Source organism: Cetorhinus maximus, chromosome 13 (assembly GCF_964194155.1).
Source record: "Cetorhinus maximus chromosome 13, sCetMax3.hap1.1, whole genome shotgun sequence".
NCBI classification, from domain to species: domain Eukaryota; kingdom Metazoa; phylum Chordata; class Chondrichthyes; order Lamniformes; family Cetorhinidae; genus Cetorhinus; species Cetorhinus maximus.
In genome coordinates this window covers 37,334,183-37,352,048 of record NC_135891.1, presented here as the reverse complement: position 1 = coordinate 37,352,048, position 17,866 = coordinate 37,334,183, and the positions used below count along the sequence as shown (strand labels likewise).

Genomic DNA, 17,866 nt, shown 5'->3' with positions numbered 1-17,866 from the left:
CATTCCGTTTGTGTTAGCCTGTTAGGAAAGAGTTAAGTCATTCTGTTTGTATTACACTATGAACCCACAGACTCAAATAATGTACAGGGCAATGACACTTAGCTTAAATACTATACAAATAAATGGACACAAGTATAAATACCATTTATTACGCAAAACCTGTACATTACTAGTTAAAAAAACAAAGATTGTAGCAATTGAGTAAGCTAGCTATGAGGTTCCAAAATTTCTTTTTAACTTTCTTGCCATATTAACTTTCTAATTTTATTATAAAATCCCTACTTCATTTTAGAAACAGGCCTTTCTCACAATGTGTTACAGTGAAAAGTATAGCGTGATCATATCCTTATGAATGCAATTCGGTATTGTCAAGGCAAATAGAAGAGTGTAAAATGGTTCCAAAATTGAAGAGTGCTTGACATATCTTTTTACAGATGACTCTACAAACACCTATAAAAATGTTTTTAGAAGAATTTAAAATTAATTAGTACAATCCCACAAAACTATATTATGAAAGTTCATTGAAGAGCAGACATCATCGGCTGCAGTCAACAAGCTTCAATAAAAGATCAGAACCCTAAAATCCACAGGATTTCTCACTTAGTGGAAATGCTAGGTTATGCCAGCTGGGACACTGTGTTCCTGACGTTTCCAAACTATCCAGGTAGATGGAGGTTTCTTAATTTGATATAAAAGCAAAACACTGTGGATGCTGGAAATATGAGACAAATGCAGAAGGTGCTGGAAATACTCAGCAGGCCATATTCGACTCTAACCATTAACTCTCTTCCTCATGCCACAGATGCTGCCAGACCTGCTGAGCATTTCCAACACTTTCTGCTTTTATTTCCTAATTTAAACGAGGCTGTTAGACATCCATGCTAACCCGGGCACATCTTAGCTTCCTGCAAGAACAGAAGTGGAGAGTAGCTAATGCAGCACTGAACAGTTCCTCACGCTTCAGATGGCTGCCCTGACCCAATAGAATTTTTCAATGGGCCTATCGCCATCTTGTAAGGGGGGCTGATCTCTACCCTTTTCTATGGGGTACATGTCAGGACCCAGACCCTTGGTGAAAGCCACTTACACCAGGCTGGCATGCCTTATTCAGACCAATGTAGCCCACATGGGATGAACAAATTACAGGCCTGAGAATTTTCTCCCCCCTAGCCCTGTTTCCTCTGATATACAGGTCTATGTTTGGAGCATATAGAGGTTCTACCCAATTAGACCTGCCTGGAAACTTACAGATGAGGTTAGTCTCAGTATATATTGGACTTGATCTAATTCTTAGGCCTTCTCCACAATTAGGGGTGTATTAGAAAGGCCCATGGATTTCTGGAGCCCACAGATTTTGGGGTAGGTTGATCTGACTGATCCAGTGCTAAGTCTGCCTGAAAGTTCTTTAATAGGGAGTTGAGATCCCTTAATTAAAAGGAGAAAAATTGGCTTCTGTAAAATGAAATGAGTAAATTAATAACAATAATGAATATAGTGAGATGGTCAGACATGTAGAACACACTATTAGATAAGAAAATAGCTTCCCTCGCTTTGGTGCTGAAATTGAATTCGTATAGGTGTTCATACAATTATTATCATACTTAATTTTCATTGAGGAAACAGTCATAAGAAAGCATGCAATCAAAGCATGAAAGGATGCAAGTCAGCTGTGGCTCAGTAACATCACTCTCACCTCTAAGTCGTATGGCTCTTGGTTCATCCCACTCTAGGTCTTGAGCACAAATATCAAGGCTGACATTCCAGCACAGTAGTGAGGGAGTACTGAACTGCTGAGGTGCTGTCTTTTGCAAGAGATGTTAAACCGATGCCCCATCTACCTGCATGGGTGCTTGTAAAAAGTGCTATGGCACTGTTTCAAAGAAAAGCTGGGGAGTTACCCCTGGTGCCCTGGTCAATATTTATTTCTTTATCAACATCACAAGCTGGTCATTACCACATTGCTGTTTGTGGGAGTTTTATGTACACAAATTGGCTGCGGCATTTCCTACATTACAGCAATGAGTACCCTGCAAAAGTGCTTAATTGGCTGTAAAAGTTCTTTGAAATGTCCAGTGGTAGTGAAAAGCGTGTTATAAGCGCAAGTCTTTCTTTCTGGGATTGGGAAATGTCATTTGCTCAGTCAATCCCATTTCTTCGACAGACCATAGTCTCTTTTACCTATTCATTTAACCTCCAGTACCACCACTTGGTTCAGTTTCCGCCTCCCACAGAAATACTAGCTGATGATTTTAAAACTTGGTCACTTGGGATTGTACTCATACAAATAGCAGTAAATAATGAACTCAACACTCTGGATCAAAAATGCAACACCTCTGCTTTTGCAACTTTTGTTACTTGCTTCCTATTGCTGCACATCCATGGTAACCTTCTCTGAAGGTGTGATTGATGTTAAGTAGTTACAATTTATGAAGTTCAGAGTGCCATGCCATATCTTGGCAAACAGGATTTGCATGACATTTCTCTGACTTCTATTTTAACTGATTTATTTGAAATTACTATCACCACTACTAAAATAGCAGAAAACTGTCTTGCAAATTAATTGAACAAGCAGCTACCAAAATTGTTAACAGTAATTTCTAAACTTTAGTTCCTTATTTTCCAAGTCAGGAATTCTAGGTGTGTAAGAGTAGCCTAGTTTAATTAGACCTCTAATGATCCTCTGTGACTGAGTGCAATAGCAACCCCCAGACAACCTGACTAATCCAAAGTACACAACTTGTGAAGAATCAGAGTCTTTGCCCTGCTGCTCTGTGGCAGTGTATTTGTATACTTTACGAGGCTGGTCGTTCTTCCCCATGTGGCTGGTGAGGAACTTTGTCCATTGGAAGTGCACACCAGAAATTCCAGCTACTCACCCATGATTTTCAAACCATTAATCATGGGTAGCGTTCACTCCAGCTTCCACAATGTACTTTTGACAAAAGCTCCCCAGTACCAGTGTGGACTCATAAGGCTGAGTTTTATGCTGGAAGTGGAATACCCTGTATAACGGTCAGGGATGAGCCCGCCCTCCCTTTGCTAGCTTGTCCCATACAGTTATTTAATCGCCTTTGGGCTGTTAATTGGCTTGAAGCTGGCCTTCCACCCTCATTGATGAGGAAGTACCGCCTCTGAAGTACCAGCCAATCAAATGACCAGCAGCTCTCTTGTCCCAGTAGCAGCACCAGGAGTGTTGGCAAGGGAAGTGAGCTGTAATGGATGCCCAGAATCCAAGATAAGTCTGGGGTCTCGTCAGGGCCAAGCTGACAGGCCCGGGTGAGGAGGGTGGAGGCTGGGTTGGACAGGGCAGGGTGGGTGAAGCATGGGGGTTGGGGGAATACCTTGGGGGGTGGGGGCGATGGGAGGATCAGATTGGCACAGGGGACCCAAAAAGGAGACAACCCCCACCTTTGCCTGGCCTCCAGTGCACCAGATTTTACTGGCTGGTCTGGACACTGGATTCCCCGCAGCAGACAAAATCCCAGTGCAACCAGGTAAGGTCCTTAAGTAGCCAATTAGGGTCTCAATTGCCCCTCAGGTGAGCAGGCTGCCCAACACCTCCCCCACTGCTGGTAAATTTGCACCAGGGGCGGGTACTTGTGGTTAGGCATTGGGAATGGCACCACTAACATTGTGCCCAATTTTATGGCTACCCTGCCAGCCATCCCACATACAGGGATCATAAAACTTTGCCCATAAAATCATCCTTTTATATCATGGTGCTAGCCTGGGCTCCCTTCTCTGTACATTGCTCTCTCTTACAGGTGGGCCATATCATAGCTCATAAAGTAATTCTTTAAAGATTAGTTCTTTACATCATAATTTCAGATTAGATGAAGTTTGATGTATTCTTAAAATGTCATTAAACAAGCTGAAGTCCCAGATAATTTGGGTTTTGAAACTCAGTTTTTTTAATACTACTCTCACTTTTGTTAAGTTGTTGTTTGACTCAGTGAAGTGAGTGAAGAAGGAAATTTGGGAATCTAATTTTACATATATTTTCTAACTATGGCTTTAATTGTAGGTTTTAAAATTACACTGTACAAAATTATTTATATACGATATATTATGCAAACAATCAAAACAAAAGATTTTCTGGTAAGTAGTAAATTACGAAGGGCATTTCACTTGTACAATTAATAAAACAATCCCTAGAAAGAATGACTTGGGGCTGGATTTTCCGCTCGACGTGAGGGCATGCGCCCAACATGCACGAGCGTGAAATAGCACGTGATGACATCAGGCGAGCGTCCCGACATCATCACGCACTCGTGCGATATTTCAGTCGGCGAGTGCGTAGGAGTTGGCAGCGCACACGCCGACAATTAAGAGGCTGTTAAGCCCATTAATTAATAAATTAATTGAAGTGAATTTTTCCCTGCTTGTCCAACCTTACGGTTGGCGGGCAGGCGAAAAGGCCAAGTGGCCTTTGAATTTTTGAGGAGACCTCATCCACGAGCAGGATGAGGTTTCTGATGTTAATTAAAATTAAAATAAAAATGTTTAAATCTCATTTTTAACATGTCCCTACTCACATGACAGAGTCACAGAGGGGACATGTTTACTTTAATTTTAAAATCTTTATTTTTAATGTTAGAAATTATCAGCTCCCTGAGGCAGCTCTGTGCCTTCAGGGGGCTTGCTGGGAACGCACCTGCACACATGCGCTGACTTCTGTGCTCGCCCTCCTCCCCCCTGCACCCAGGCAGCGCTGAGCGTTTCAGCATGCTGGCTGGCTGTTAATTGGCCAGCCAGCGTGAAATCGTGGTCGTGGCCCGATCGCAGGTGGCAGTCGGTTTCGCGGCCACTCCCAGGCCTGCCCGCCACGCTCGCTTGACGAGGTAAAAATCCTCCCTTGAATTTATATAGCATTTTGCATGGACTTAGAGCATCCCCAAAATGCTTTACTGTCTATGAAGTACATGTGATCAGCAGTCACTGTTGTAATGTAACATATGCGGTAGCCATCTTCTGGACAGCAAGGCCCTGCAAACAGCAATGAGATAATGAGCCGACAATCTGATTTTCTTTAGTTGTTGGTTGAGGGAAAAATATTGGCCAAATCCCCAGTATTCATCGGAATAATGCTACAAGTCTTTTCCACCTAAGGGAGCAGACAGATACAACGTATCATCTGAGAATAGGCATCTCTGACACTTCAGTGCAGTACACTGTCAGTCTAGATTATGCGCTTAAATCTCTAGAATAAGACTTGAATCTACATCCTTCTGATTCACAGGTGAAAATGCTACCACTGAACTATGGCTGAGACATGGAAATGCATACAGATGCTGAGATTGGTTTAAAGTTAGAATTGGTGGCCTAAAATATTTGCCCCATGTCCCCACTTGATTGAGGCACATTTCTGGGGAGAATAATGGTGGTGCTTCGTCCTGCCACAGAGATGTGCCTTAGATCCGAGCCGGCTAGACCTTAGCCAACTACCTAGCCTTGGATAAAAACAAAAAACTACTGCGGATGCTGGAAATCCAAAACAAAAACAGAATTACCTGGAAAAACTCAGCAGGTCTGGTAGCATCGGCGGACAAGAAAAGAGTTGACGTTTTGAGTCCTCATGACCCTGCCGCAGAACTGAGTAAAGTTAGGAGAGGGGTGAAATATAAATTAAACCAGCTTATATTTCACCCCTCTCCTAACTTTACTCAGTTCTGCGGAAGGGTCATGAGGACTCGAAACGTCAACTCTTTTCTTCTCCGCCGATGCTGCCAGACCTGCTGAGTTTTTCCAGGTAATTCTGTTTTTATCTAGCCTTGGAGTCATTTAGGGTCCCCAGAATTCACCAGGGAGTTCTGTTCCAAGAGTGCTGGTGTTTAACTAGAACAACATTCATGCCCTCTGGTAAAATGAAATTTTAAAAATGGTGGAGTACCCTCTTTTGGTCTGTCCAAGGTCATCAGCGTACATAGAGTTCAAAGTCTAGAAAAAAACGGGAAATCAAGAGAATGTTAGGGGATGTAATTCGGCAATTTGCATATCATTGGCAAATGCCCACCCACATAGCGTATGTAACTTCCATTGCCAGGACGAGGTTCTTGGAAGTAGGACGGAAAGGCAAGGAGGTGAGAATATAGTAAAACCAATCACATTTTTGCCCTGTTCACGGCAGGTTTGAGGAAAAATTGACCGGAGGAGGTCACAGAAAATCAATGGAAAGTTTTTAAAATGAATCCGACTGACATATTAATAACCAGATACATCTGACTTGAAGTGCTAACTATCATAATCCTATCCTTTAAAATGTTTTGAAATCTACTTTTAATCCACCTCAAAATCCAATATTTAAGACTAGATTAAATAAAACATAATTGATACAGTAAGAGGTTCTTGAAAAGCTTTTCACATTTTAAATGCTTGTAGAAATACTTCATAGTGTGTACAGCCTGGCAATTTTATCACTCAATAAATACTGCTTAAAATCTTTGAAAAATATTACCTGGCTAGAATCCAATCTTAAATTGTTGTTTTGGTGGCTCTCCATACTGACAATAGGCCCAGATAGCATGCAAATAACAAGACCACCATCCATCAAAGTAAATATACATTCTGAAGGTTAATTTATTACCATGGATAATACACATAGTTTCATCCAGTTAACCATTGCCTGAGGAAGAGTTATAGATGCAGAGATCTTATCACAAGCATTTGAAAGGCACATTTAGCAACTTTCCAAATGCAAGCTTAACTAAAAAATTGCCGAGAAAAGGAACAGAAGCCAGGATACTGTTGCATACTTATCCTAGCGCCATAAATGCTCACCAGGATATTGCACAAATCTGTAACAAAGTGAAATTCAAAGTGAGAGTAATTTGTGCACTCAAAATCCTTTTGTTTATTGTGTCACACTTTCCTTTCTTTTAAAAGGAATATAGATTGGGAAGAGGACAGTTTCAAAGTTGCGTCTCATTATCAGAATTAAGCATTCCCTGTATAGGACTCAGTATTTTTTTGGTACAGAATGCTGCATTTGCTCCTTTGCTTCAATAATATGTTTCAGCCCCTGTCTCAATGTCAACAGTAGAACATTTCCATTCCTTATAAAAGCAATCTTCATGGCCTCTCTGAGCAAGCCAATTTTGCCAAATTATGAGAGCCTTTGTACTAAGTTTCAGAACCATTAGGCAAAAGGATGGACTTGCTTAAATTGGTCATGGTCATACACTTTCTCCACACGTGCATATTATTCTTGTATTTGCCTGATCATTTTCCCTGTATGAGTACAAGTGAACACAATTTAATAGCAGCAAGTAATTACAAATGTTTCAGCATTTCTCTTGCAATATTTACACTTTGTGTTGGTTATCTCCTGAAAAGGTGCCTCGTGATGCCACTCAGACACCCAAGGGCAGAATCGGAAGAGAGGTACAATCAAAGTCATGCCTCTGCAAGGGCGGTAATTGAGAGGACCATTGGGCTGTTCAAAATGAGCTCCCACTGCCTGGGCTGATTCAGGGTGAGCACTTCAATATCCTCCAGAGCGCATCTCGCTTATTGTCATTGTGTGTTCTGCTCTGCACAATCTGGCTCTGTCAAGGGAGAACCAACTGGAGGATGAAGACAACGATCCTGCTCCACATGCTGCAGAGGACAACTCAAGTGCTGGGTCTGAGGAGGAGCTGGAGGAGCCCCTGGGTGAGGAGGTAGAGGCCGATGTGAGGATTCCGATGGGAAGCAAGGAGACCAGGGAGTGCTTGATTCTGAGAACATTCATTAGGCATCCAATGCAAGGGGTCAGGGCAATGGCAAGGGTAGTGCCACCTAAATGATCTTTCCTGATGAGACAATCCTGTCACCCTTAAGTCAAAGTCCAACCTGTGAAATAAAGTTTGCATTCCTTCCTCTGTGTCACACACAACTCCCAGGCCTATTCCCTTTCCAAAGTGTGAAGCACATTAACGCTATTACACATAATGAGACATTCTTATAAGGAAGCCACATATACAAATGAACCAGTGCACAGTGCCAAGGAAACAAAAATCACCCGTGACAATTCCTTTTGTGATCATAGTGACTCAAACTTCCGTTTCTGTGTGCTACATCTAAGTGTCCCCCCGCCTCGTTGGCAGCTGGATTGGAGGCAGCCTGCTGACTCTGATGCCCTGTTGGCCATGATGACTCTGGCGCCGTCCTCTGGCCGGCGGAGCCTCTCCCTGGTTGGGAGAGTCCAGTGCCATGACTGGGCACTCCTCAGTCGTTGCGGTCCCATCAGATGCAACGTTCAAAGGCAGAGGATGGAGAAGCTGTTGCCATCATCCACATCGCTCTGAGAAGAGATTGCAGGTGTGAGCTGCAGCTTGTCTGCCAACAATGGGCTGGTTTGAACCGCTTTGCTCACCATCGATGGATGGGCAGCTAGCAGAGTGACTAGGTGCCTCCTCCAGATATCACACTGGCAATGACCTACTGAGGTCAATGTCAGTGTGTAAACTTGCAGGCCTGAACGCAGCCCCAGAAACCCCTGATTGAATTCCTGGAGCTGCCTCTCCATGAGAGTCGCCACTCTCTCAACGGAGGAGGCTGTGCGCTCAGAGCTCCGGCTCAACGCAGTGCTCACGCTCTGCATGGACTCCTTCAAGTCAGAGACCATGGCACGCAGGTCCTCAGGGATCTCTGCCAGAACTTCCTGCAGTTCCAGCTTGGGCATCCAGCATCTTGCCACCTGATGGATGACTCTAGAGGCTCATCATCTGCCTTGGGCTCAGCATCGTCCTGATCTCCAGCTCCCTCTGCCTCCGCCAGCTCCTCAAGTGAGTATGATATGCCCTCACCACTGTGCAGTACCATCTGATCTGACATGCTAATGCCCACCGACATGCCTGTATCTGCACTGGTGCTTGGTGAAGAGGGAGGATGTGACACGGGTGCATCTGTGAGCGGCTCCTCCTCAGGGATTAAGGGAGAGTCCTCGGGGTCTGCCTGGCGTCGTGGGGATGGTGCATCTGAGAGATGAAGAGAAATTGTCAGTAGCAAAAATCATTATGAAGTCACAGTGCATGCACTATGGTTGCTTCTCACTGGACAACTACCTCACAGAGGCATTGTGGATGGGCGAGCAATAAGGACTATTGGTTTAAATACCACATTCCAAATGCCACTGCCATACATTCCAGCTGCCACTGCCATACATACCCTGACCAGTCTCTTCCCTGTTCACTGAACTCTTACCTTCCTCCAAGAACCCTGCCTTTCTGCAACCTGTGGACCTGGCTCCACACTCACAGGCCATCTCCAGAGCTTCCTCCTCCACCTGCATCAAAATCAGGAGGTTGGGCACACCTCCACCTGTTCGTCCTCACTCCTGAGCTTACGACTCTTCTTCTCTAAGGATGAAAGTGCTTTCATGAGTCTCCCCTCTACATGCCAGGCCATGCCAGCCTCCCCCCACCTCAGTCTCTCAAGGCACAGGGATTTGTGCCATTTGGCACTCTGCATTTCACACCCGTGAGCATCAAAAATCCTGCCACCCCGCTAAGACATTGATACATAGTTCTAAATGGACTCAGTACTCACACTGGCAGAGCAAAGAAGGTCATTGAACCTCTTCCTGCACTGAAGCCAAGTGCGGTGCACATCGTGGCCGCTCACCTGGGCCGCCAGCTCCGTTCAAACCTTCTTGGTTTGGTGAGGTGGCACCCTCTTATCGTCATGCGGGATCAATACATACCACCGGGCACTCACTGCCTCCAGAAGAACATGTAGGCATTCATCGGTAAAACGGAGAGCAGAGTGTCCACGGGCATTGCCTTCCTGCCTGGCATGGGATGCAGGTCCTGACACCATAATTATTGTTCTGACAGAAAACATCCTTCCAGGCACTGACAAGACTCACATTCAGCTCCCTGAGGCTTCTGACCACCTCTTGGCAGCCTTCAGAGAGCTCCCTGTCCACTTATAATTTCCACTCCCTGCCGAGAACCGCATTGGACCTGGCGCCCAACCTGCAGCTGCTCCCGCCAGCAACGCTGAGCCAGTCTCAGCGTGTTTCATGCTGGCCGGCTGTTAATTGGTCAGCCAGCGTGAAATCGGGGTCGAGAGAGGATTGTGGGCGGAAAACGATATCACATCCGCTTCCAGGCCCACCATTCGTGCTCCTGCGGCAAGCATAAAATTCAGGCCCATTTTACGACCCCTCCCTGCCTCCCAGCCTGTCATCAAAGGGCTGGTAAAATCCAGCCCGTTGATGTTGTTACTCAGGATAAATGTGAGCAGTAAGGGTGCATCCCAGCAGGCCCAGTTAATACTTGAAATGAGGCATGACACAAATATTTAAACTGCCTTATTTGATAATTGAGTAAATATACAAGGTAGGAATTATGATCAAATTCCTTCACTTCGATCAGGCCATTCCCCCATTGTTTATACCTGTATCCTATATACATTTCCTTTTCAAGCCTGTGTGACTTTGCCTCAAAATCCAATGCATACACCTAAATCCTTTAGGTGAAAAAATGGACATGAAATCTTGAAATACGACAATACTATTGCTGAAATTTGTGGCAAAATATTATTCTTATGTTTGCAGCTGTGGAACGTCCATTTTATAAGTGATCTAATACACTACAATCTGTAGTACAATATATATATACATGCGAGCCTTAAATTTCTTCTTTTCAACATAAAAACACCATGATCTAGATGAATGGAGGTGGAATCTGGATATTGAACTTTCTCCTGCCAGTAAAATTTCCATTCATAGTGGAGATGGTAGCATAGTATCCCATGCGGGAGGGCAAATTATAATACAAAGAAAATGAGGGAAATATATAAATCCCATCATTAGCATTTTAACAACAGCATTCATTGCTGGTGTCCAGTTATGCTAAAGGATTCAAGATAGTTAAAAATTAAGAGAAGAACATAAGAAATAAGAGCAGGAGTAGGCCATTCAGCCTTGCAAACCCTCTCCACCATTCAGTGATCGTGGCTGATTTTCTACTTCAACACCATTTTCCTGCACTATCGCCATATCACTTGAAGTTTTGATTATGTAGAAATCTATCAATCTCAGTATTGAACATACTAAAAGAAGGCTGGAATTCCTTATGCGACCAGGAATGAGTGACTGCAGGACAGAAACTGGTCTATCTTTATAAAAAAACAACTTGCCAATTTTATTTTTAGAATATTTTCAGGCTGACCACTGGAAAGTATTTTTGTGAATTGCCTTCATTCCCACCGGATCGAGGCAGGTACAGTTAACTGTGCTTTAAAATTCATGGGCATGCATCAATATATTTAAATTTCTCAGATCCTGGAAGCAGGTTTGTGAGTGAGGAGGTTAGGCAACATAGGTTGCACAGAGCCCTTTAATAGACATTAGACCCCTGATTAATGTATTTAAGAGGCCTAATGCCTGTTTTAGGTGGCTACCTAGTACGCCTAAAAATGGGCCTGACAGATTTAGCAGTGGACTCAATGCCAATTTGGGAGCTGGCTACATTAGTAAGCTTTACAATTGTTTTGTGCACAAAACCTGGGTGCGACACATATTAACTTCTACTTGAAAAAGAGTTTTATTCTGCAGTTAGTAAGAGACAGAGAGAGGGGTGGAGATGAGAAGGGGGCAATCTTTTTGATGTGATATCTGTTACTCTGATAAAGTACTAGTGTAGAATGGATAAATGACAGAATAGATTTATGCTTGTGCCATGGGATATTTTTCTTAAAGGGCTAAATCCTTTAACCCAATGACTAGAATCATTTGAACATTTCCCTGTATAAAATTCTGTTTTACTAATTGAGTTTCTTCAACTAAAATAAGCAAATATCAGCCTTGGGATTCAAACCTATACAGCTATTGATTATCTTGTAAATAAATCGGGAATTTTGAATTTTGTTAGATGGCTATAAATATGTTTTTTAATGAACTCATGCATACCTTTAAGCCACTCTTGCATGACAGAAGTGCCGCTGTGTAAAGCTATTTGCCTTATCAACAGCTTTCAGCTAGATTGAGCTACCTCATGTAAAGATTCAAGCTAAGTAAAGGCATCAGGTACTCAATGAGAACGTAAGGGCATACTTGGCTACATCCTAACATCCAAATTGTAAAGAAAATCACAATTTAATCTTACACCAATAATACAGAAACACCTAAATAATGAAAATAATAGTAGAATCTATTGTCAATTTTAACCTCAAAAGGTGGCATTTATCCTAGATTTAGGCCCTGGATCCAGTTTTTGTACTAACGTGCAAACCATGTCCAAATGATTTGTGATAGGTTACTGATCAGTCATGAATGCCAATCTTGTGGTTGATTACGGTTCTATTTTAAGACCATTAGAGGAATCTGGATGTCATAGTTTTTCAAAAATAATTTAAGCAGGCAATATGTGAGATTGTACATCAACAGAAATAGCCTGAAAATGACACACAGTCCACATTTGATTACTTTTATCAGTAAACGCTAGGTGGTCACTAATGCAGAATATGACAGCTTCTAACAAATTGTATTATAATCATGGTAATTCATTGCATAAGAACAATAGTATGTGTCAGTTTTCAAACGAGAAGACCTGATTATTACTCATCAGGGTAACTATAAGATCCACTTTAACATGGATAATTCCAAATGATTTATAAAAATTACCCTCACTGATGTTTGTTTTTCTCTCTTAAATGAAGTTGTGATTAAAATGGAGGTTGGAATTTCATAGGTAGATTTTGAGACCATAATTGACCAGCATGTCTTCATTAAATTTTCTTTGCTGGTTTTGACAAAAAGTGCAACCACCACCTATTCTGGCTACTCTTATTCTGAGCGGATACAAAATTAACCACCAAGCAAAAGGGCAATTTTAACATATAAAGTTTCTGACTGACCAAGGCATTAAAGGCAGCCTTTTAGCAGAAGCCTCATTTTCATACAAGACTTGCAAAAGCAACATGACTTTCAAATAAATGTCTAAGTCGGAGAACTAGCCTTCAGGATGGGAATAACGTTAAACAGATTAAAAATCAAGCTGATGGTGTAAGTGATTTCCTCACAAAACTCTTTCCTCTGGTTGTTAATTAAAATGTATCAGTGGACAATTTATCACATCTGTTTCTTTAAGATTAACACTTGCATGAATGTACAAATATTACTATTTGGTATCTTCACTTTCTCAGCTTCAAAAAGGCAAAAACAAACTAACTTCCAAATTTTCCTTACTTGTGAAAATATCAAACAACCTATAATATGTGTATTGCAGATCACCATAGTTAGAAACCAGCTATCTAGACAATGAGGTACATCAAAATAAGTATAAGTTCTGTTCCAACAATTCTTAAGATTTTATATCTATTTTCAACAGTTGCTAATTATGCAAAAAAACAACAAAAATGCAGCTTCTTTGGAGAATCACACACCATATCAGTGCCAGTATTAAACCCTGTAGACTGACAGTAAAATCTTTGGAACTCACCATTACCCATGGCTAATACTTGCATATTCTCAAACTCCAGAGTTGTATAAGCAGGGTCTAAGGCTGCAGTGTAATCTGGCAAGTCCATTTCTATCAGAGCTTTCGACAAGCGCATTGTCACTAAAAACTCCAACAATCCCCCTTTTCAGTGAACTTCTCTGAAGGTTGACGACCACTCTGCCAGACTTACATTGAGTGTGTCTCTATCAGCTATGATGTTTAACAAGCATCTTACTGAAATGAAGCACTAGCTAGTAGGGCTATATGCTGATGAGGGGTGGAGGGGTTTTCATGTTAATATTTAATCTCTTCTCCTATCGATACATTTTTTTTAAAAAAAAGAAAGCACTGATTTCTGAAGCAGCTTATTATTTAATGAGATGCAGTTTGCTGATCTCAGCTACTGTTTGCTTAATAATTGTTAGCAAAAGATGATTGGGCCGAGTACATATTATATCACTGTTTTCTTTCCACAGCCAATCCTTACTTCCATCTGCCATTGTTAAACAGTACACCAGAAAATAAGTGTAGTTTTCATGACTAACATAACATAAAACTATGGTGAGTTATATATTTTGTAGTTAGATGGAATACTGTACTCTGGCTGACAAACCTGGAAAAACAGTTTGCCCAGTATTATTAATATAGAACAGTATGATTTTAAACTACTCACAGTCCAATGTCAGTAATGAACCTGTGCTGCTGTATTAAAATGGTGCAGGTGAAATCTAACTGACTAGCTGTTCATTGTTGTTTTCTCGAACATAAAATGCCCCATACAAACTGTAGTTAGTGGTTGAATGAGTTGACAGAATTAAATGTTTTTAGATGCGCAGCTCTTTTTTTTAAACTTTTCGAAGATAGAAAGATGTCCCAAACTATAAATTAGGTTTGTGATGGTTAAGTCAGTGCAAAATGTGGTATGGAACAATGCCTTTAACTGCACATTCTCTCTCATCTACAGTAATCATTAATGGCTCAATTTTAATTGGTCTTCTACTGGCTGCTTGCTTCTGTTAACTACCTAAACAGTCCCACCCACTGCACATTCATTTATGCACTCTGTTTCCTTTTCTGGCTTACAGCGGCTGCTTTCCACTTCCATTACCTGTCCGACATGATTTTTTTTTGTAACGATAAATTATGTTTTTATCATGTATATTGCCGCAAGTATATTTTCACCCTGCTGCAAATTAAAATTGGAAAAATTCCTGTGGCATTACCTGGATGGTCCTGAAAGAAATCAGAAGGACAATATACTGACAACTGAAAATCCATAGGGAAGAATTTTCCAGTTGGTGAGCAGGGGCGGGGCCCACTCACCGACACGTAAAATGACACGCGGTGACGTTGGGCGGGTGTCCCAATGTCACTGCGCATCATTTAGGTTTTCAAAGGCCTATTAAGGCCATTTAAAACCTAATTAATTCAATGTAATGAGCTACCCGCCCAACCTTAAGGTTGGCGGGCAGGCAAAGAGCCCAGGCGGCCTTCGCGTTTTTCATGAAACCTCATCCACGTTTCATGAGGTTTCATGAAGTGTTTTAAAATCTAATAAAATTTTATACTTTATTCTTTGACATGTCCCAGCTCATGTGATAGTGTCACACGAGGAGACATGTTTTAAAAGTGTTAAAAACCTTTATTTAAAACTTTAGCACTGAAACAAATCTCCCTGAGGCACCTCCGTGCTTCGGGGAGATCTCTGCGCTCTTTCACACGCATGCGCAAAAGAGCACAGGGAATCACTCAGGGAATCCACCCTGCACTTCCAGGTGAGTGTCACAATAGGTGGGCCTTAATTGGCCCGCCCACGTAAAATGGTGGCGCATCCCCGATCGGCACCCCCGATGGGGGGAAATTTCTGGCCATAATACGCCAGGAATTATTTTGGTTGTACAGCTCAAGTATTGTGTTTAGACAAGTTGCTAAAAGCTAGTGCAGGTTCCTGTTGCTGCTCCAGCTATGAGTGCATTTGTTAGTAGTAGCTTCAATTCAAATGGTACACTCACTGCCAAACATCAGAATTATTTTCTCCATTCAGTAAAACGATCTCCATTTAAAGCATCTTATTTTTACCTGATACGAACATATGAACAAGAAGCAGGAGTAGGCCATTTGGCCGCTTGAGCCTGCTCCACCATTCAATAAGATCATGGCTGATCTGATAGTAACCTCAAACCTGCATCCCGCCTACCCCTGATAACCTATCACCCCCTTGTTTACCAAGAATCTATCCACCTCTGCCTCAAAAATATTCAAAGACGCTGATTCCGCTGCCTTTTCAGGATGAGATTTCCAAAGACTCACAACCCTCAGAGAGAAAAAAATTTCACCTCATCTCCTTTATAAATGGGCGACCCCTTATTTTTAAACAGTGACCCCTAGTTCTAGATTCTCCCACAAGAGGAAAGATCCTCTCCACATCTGCCATGTCAAGAACCCTCATGATCTTATAGGTTTCAATCAAGTCACCTCTTATTCTTCTAAACTTCAGTGGATACAAGCCTAGCCTACCCAACCTTTCCTCATAAGACAACCCACCCATTTCAGGTATTAGCCTGGTAAACCTTCTCTGAACTGTTTCCAACGTATTTACATCCTTCCTTAAATGTGTCAAAAGTTTGCAAATCCACTTTGAGCTTTTCATAAATTCTGTAATCTTCATTTATTATTTAAAATAACAAATTTGCACACAATTCCAAATATTCACTACTAACATCAGAAGGAAGCTTTCACCTTCATACCTCGAACAAGTAGACTAGGAATATGCATCACTTTCTGATTATAAAACATGCCTGCTGCTTTTCAGTTTCATTCATCTGCTCCGCCAGTTCACTGGCCCAGTGGTGAAAGTGAAAATTACTTCCATCATAAGTAATGAGGGCAAAATTGTGGCAGATGGATTTCAATGCATGTAAGTGTGAGTGTATCCATTTTGGAACAAAGAAGGGTAGATCTAAATATTTTTAAAAATGTTGACAAGCTAAGATAAGTGAAGTTCCAAAGAGATTTACTAGCCTTTTCACTAAAATGTAGTGGTCAGGTACAAAAAAAGGGAAGGCTAATAGAATGTGAGCCTTTATAATTAGCGGGCTTAAATATAAAAGGGAGGAAGTTTTGCTACAGTTGTACAATACTCTTGTTATTTAGAATACTGTGTATAGTTCTGTACACTGCACCTGGGCCAGAATTTTCCCTTCGTCAGGCGGGCTCGGCGGGAGCGGGCAGTTGGGAAGCTGACCACCGCCTGCGATTGGCTCCGCTCCGCGATCTCATGTGGGTGGGCCAATTAAGGCCTGCCCTGTGTGGATCACGAGCGGCAGCACTCAGTGCTGCCTGTGCGGGCGGGGAGAGGAGGGAGAGCTGGGCCTAGCGCGCAGTTCGCGCATGCGCGCGAAAGAGCGCTTCGATCTCCCTGAGTCATGGAGCTACCTCAGGGAGATTGAAGTGCTTTTTTAAAAAATTAATAAATATAGTAAAAATTTTTAAAAAAATGTCCCCTCCTGACTCTGTCACATGAGCTGGGACATGTTTTGATTTCAAAAATAAAGTTTTTACTTAATGTTTATTTGCTCTAGGAAACCTCATTCCGCTCGTGGATGAGGTGTCCTAAAAAATGTAAAGGCTGCTTGGCCTTTTTGCCTGCCCGCCAACCGTAAGGTTGGACGGACAGCGTTAATTTGATTTTAGTTATCCTGTTAATGGCCTTAATAGGCCTTTCAATTATCGGTGGGCGCACAGCCGACTCTGGCGCACGCCCGCCAAATGAAATATCGCGTGTGATGACATTGGGACGCACACCTAATGTCATTGCGTGCCATATTACGCTCGGGCGTGTTGGGCATGCACCCGCATGCTGAACGTAAAATTCGGGCCCTGATGTATTGGCCTTGGATGGAGTGCAGCACAGATTCACCAGAATATTACCGGGACTCCAAGAGTTACATTGTGAGGAGTGATTACATAAACTAGGTTTGCACTGTCCGGAATATAGACGGTTAAGCGGAGATTTGATTGAGATATTTAGGATTCTGAAAGGAACTGATAGGATCAATGGAGAAAAGCCTTTTCTGCTAGTGGAGGAGACTAGGGCAAGGGGCCATTAGCTTAACATCAGAGCTGGGTCACGCAAAGAATGGTAGAAATACGAAACACTCTCCTGCAAAAAGCAATAAATGTAAGCTCAACTAATAATTTTAAATCTAATATTCATAGATTTTTGCTGAGCAAAGTAGGTAAATGGAATTAGGATACAGATCAACCATTGATTGGTGGTACAGGCTTGAGGGGTTGAATGGCCTACTCCTCTCCCTATGTTCCTAATGAAGTTAATTGAATCAGTATGACTAGTTGAAATGATTCACATATAGTATTGGATTGTTCCATAGAGTATTGTCTTAATAACAGCACCTATACATGTATGCTATAAGCATAGT

The 17,866-nt window shown here is 42.1% G+C and overlaps 1 protein-coding gene across 2 annotated transcripts in view; it reads right to left on the bottom strand.

Moving 5' to 3' along the window:
• The window catches only part of hnf4a (hepatocyte nuclear factor 4, alpha), a 95,023-nt gene extending 81,360 nt beyond the window's left edge, over positions 1-13,663 (bottom strand). Inside the window, exons 1-2 of one of the 2 annotated variants that reach the window (XM_078555277.1) lie at positions 13,428-13,513; positions 9,184-9,336 (exon numbers count right to left, since the gene is read on the bottom strand). In XM_078555277.1, coding sequence (XP_078411403.1) covers positions 9,184-9,271 — 88 coding nt within the window. In that variant the 5' untranslated portion in view covers positions 9,272-9,336; positions 13,428-13,513. Of the gene's footprint in view, positions 1-9,183; positions 9,337-13,427 lie in introns of both variants that reach the window. The other variant, XM_078555276.1, reaches the window with a different exon arrangement.
• Between the last annotated feature and the right edge of the window lie 4,203 nt (positions 13,664-17,866).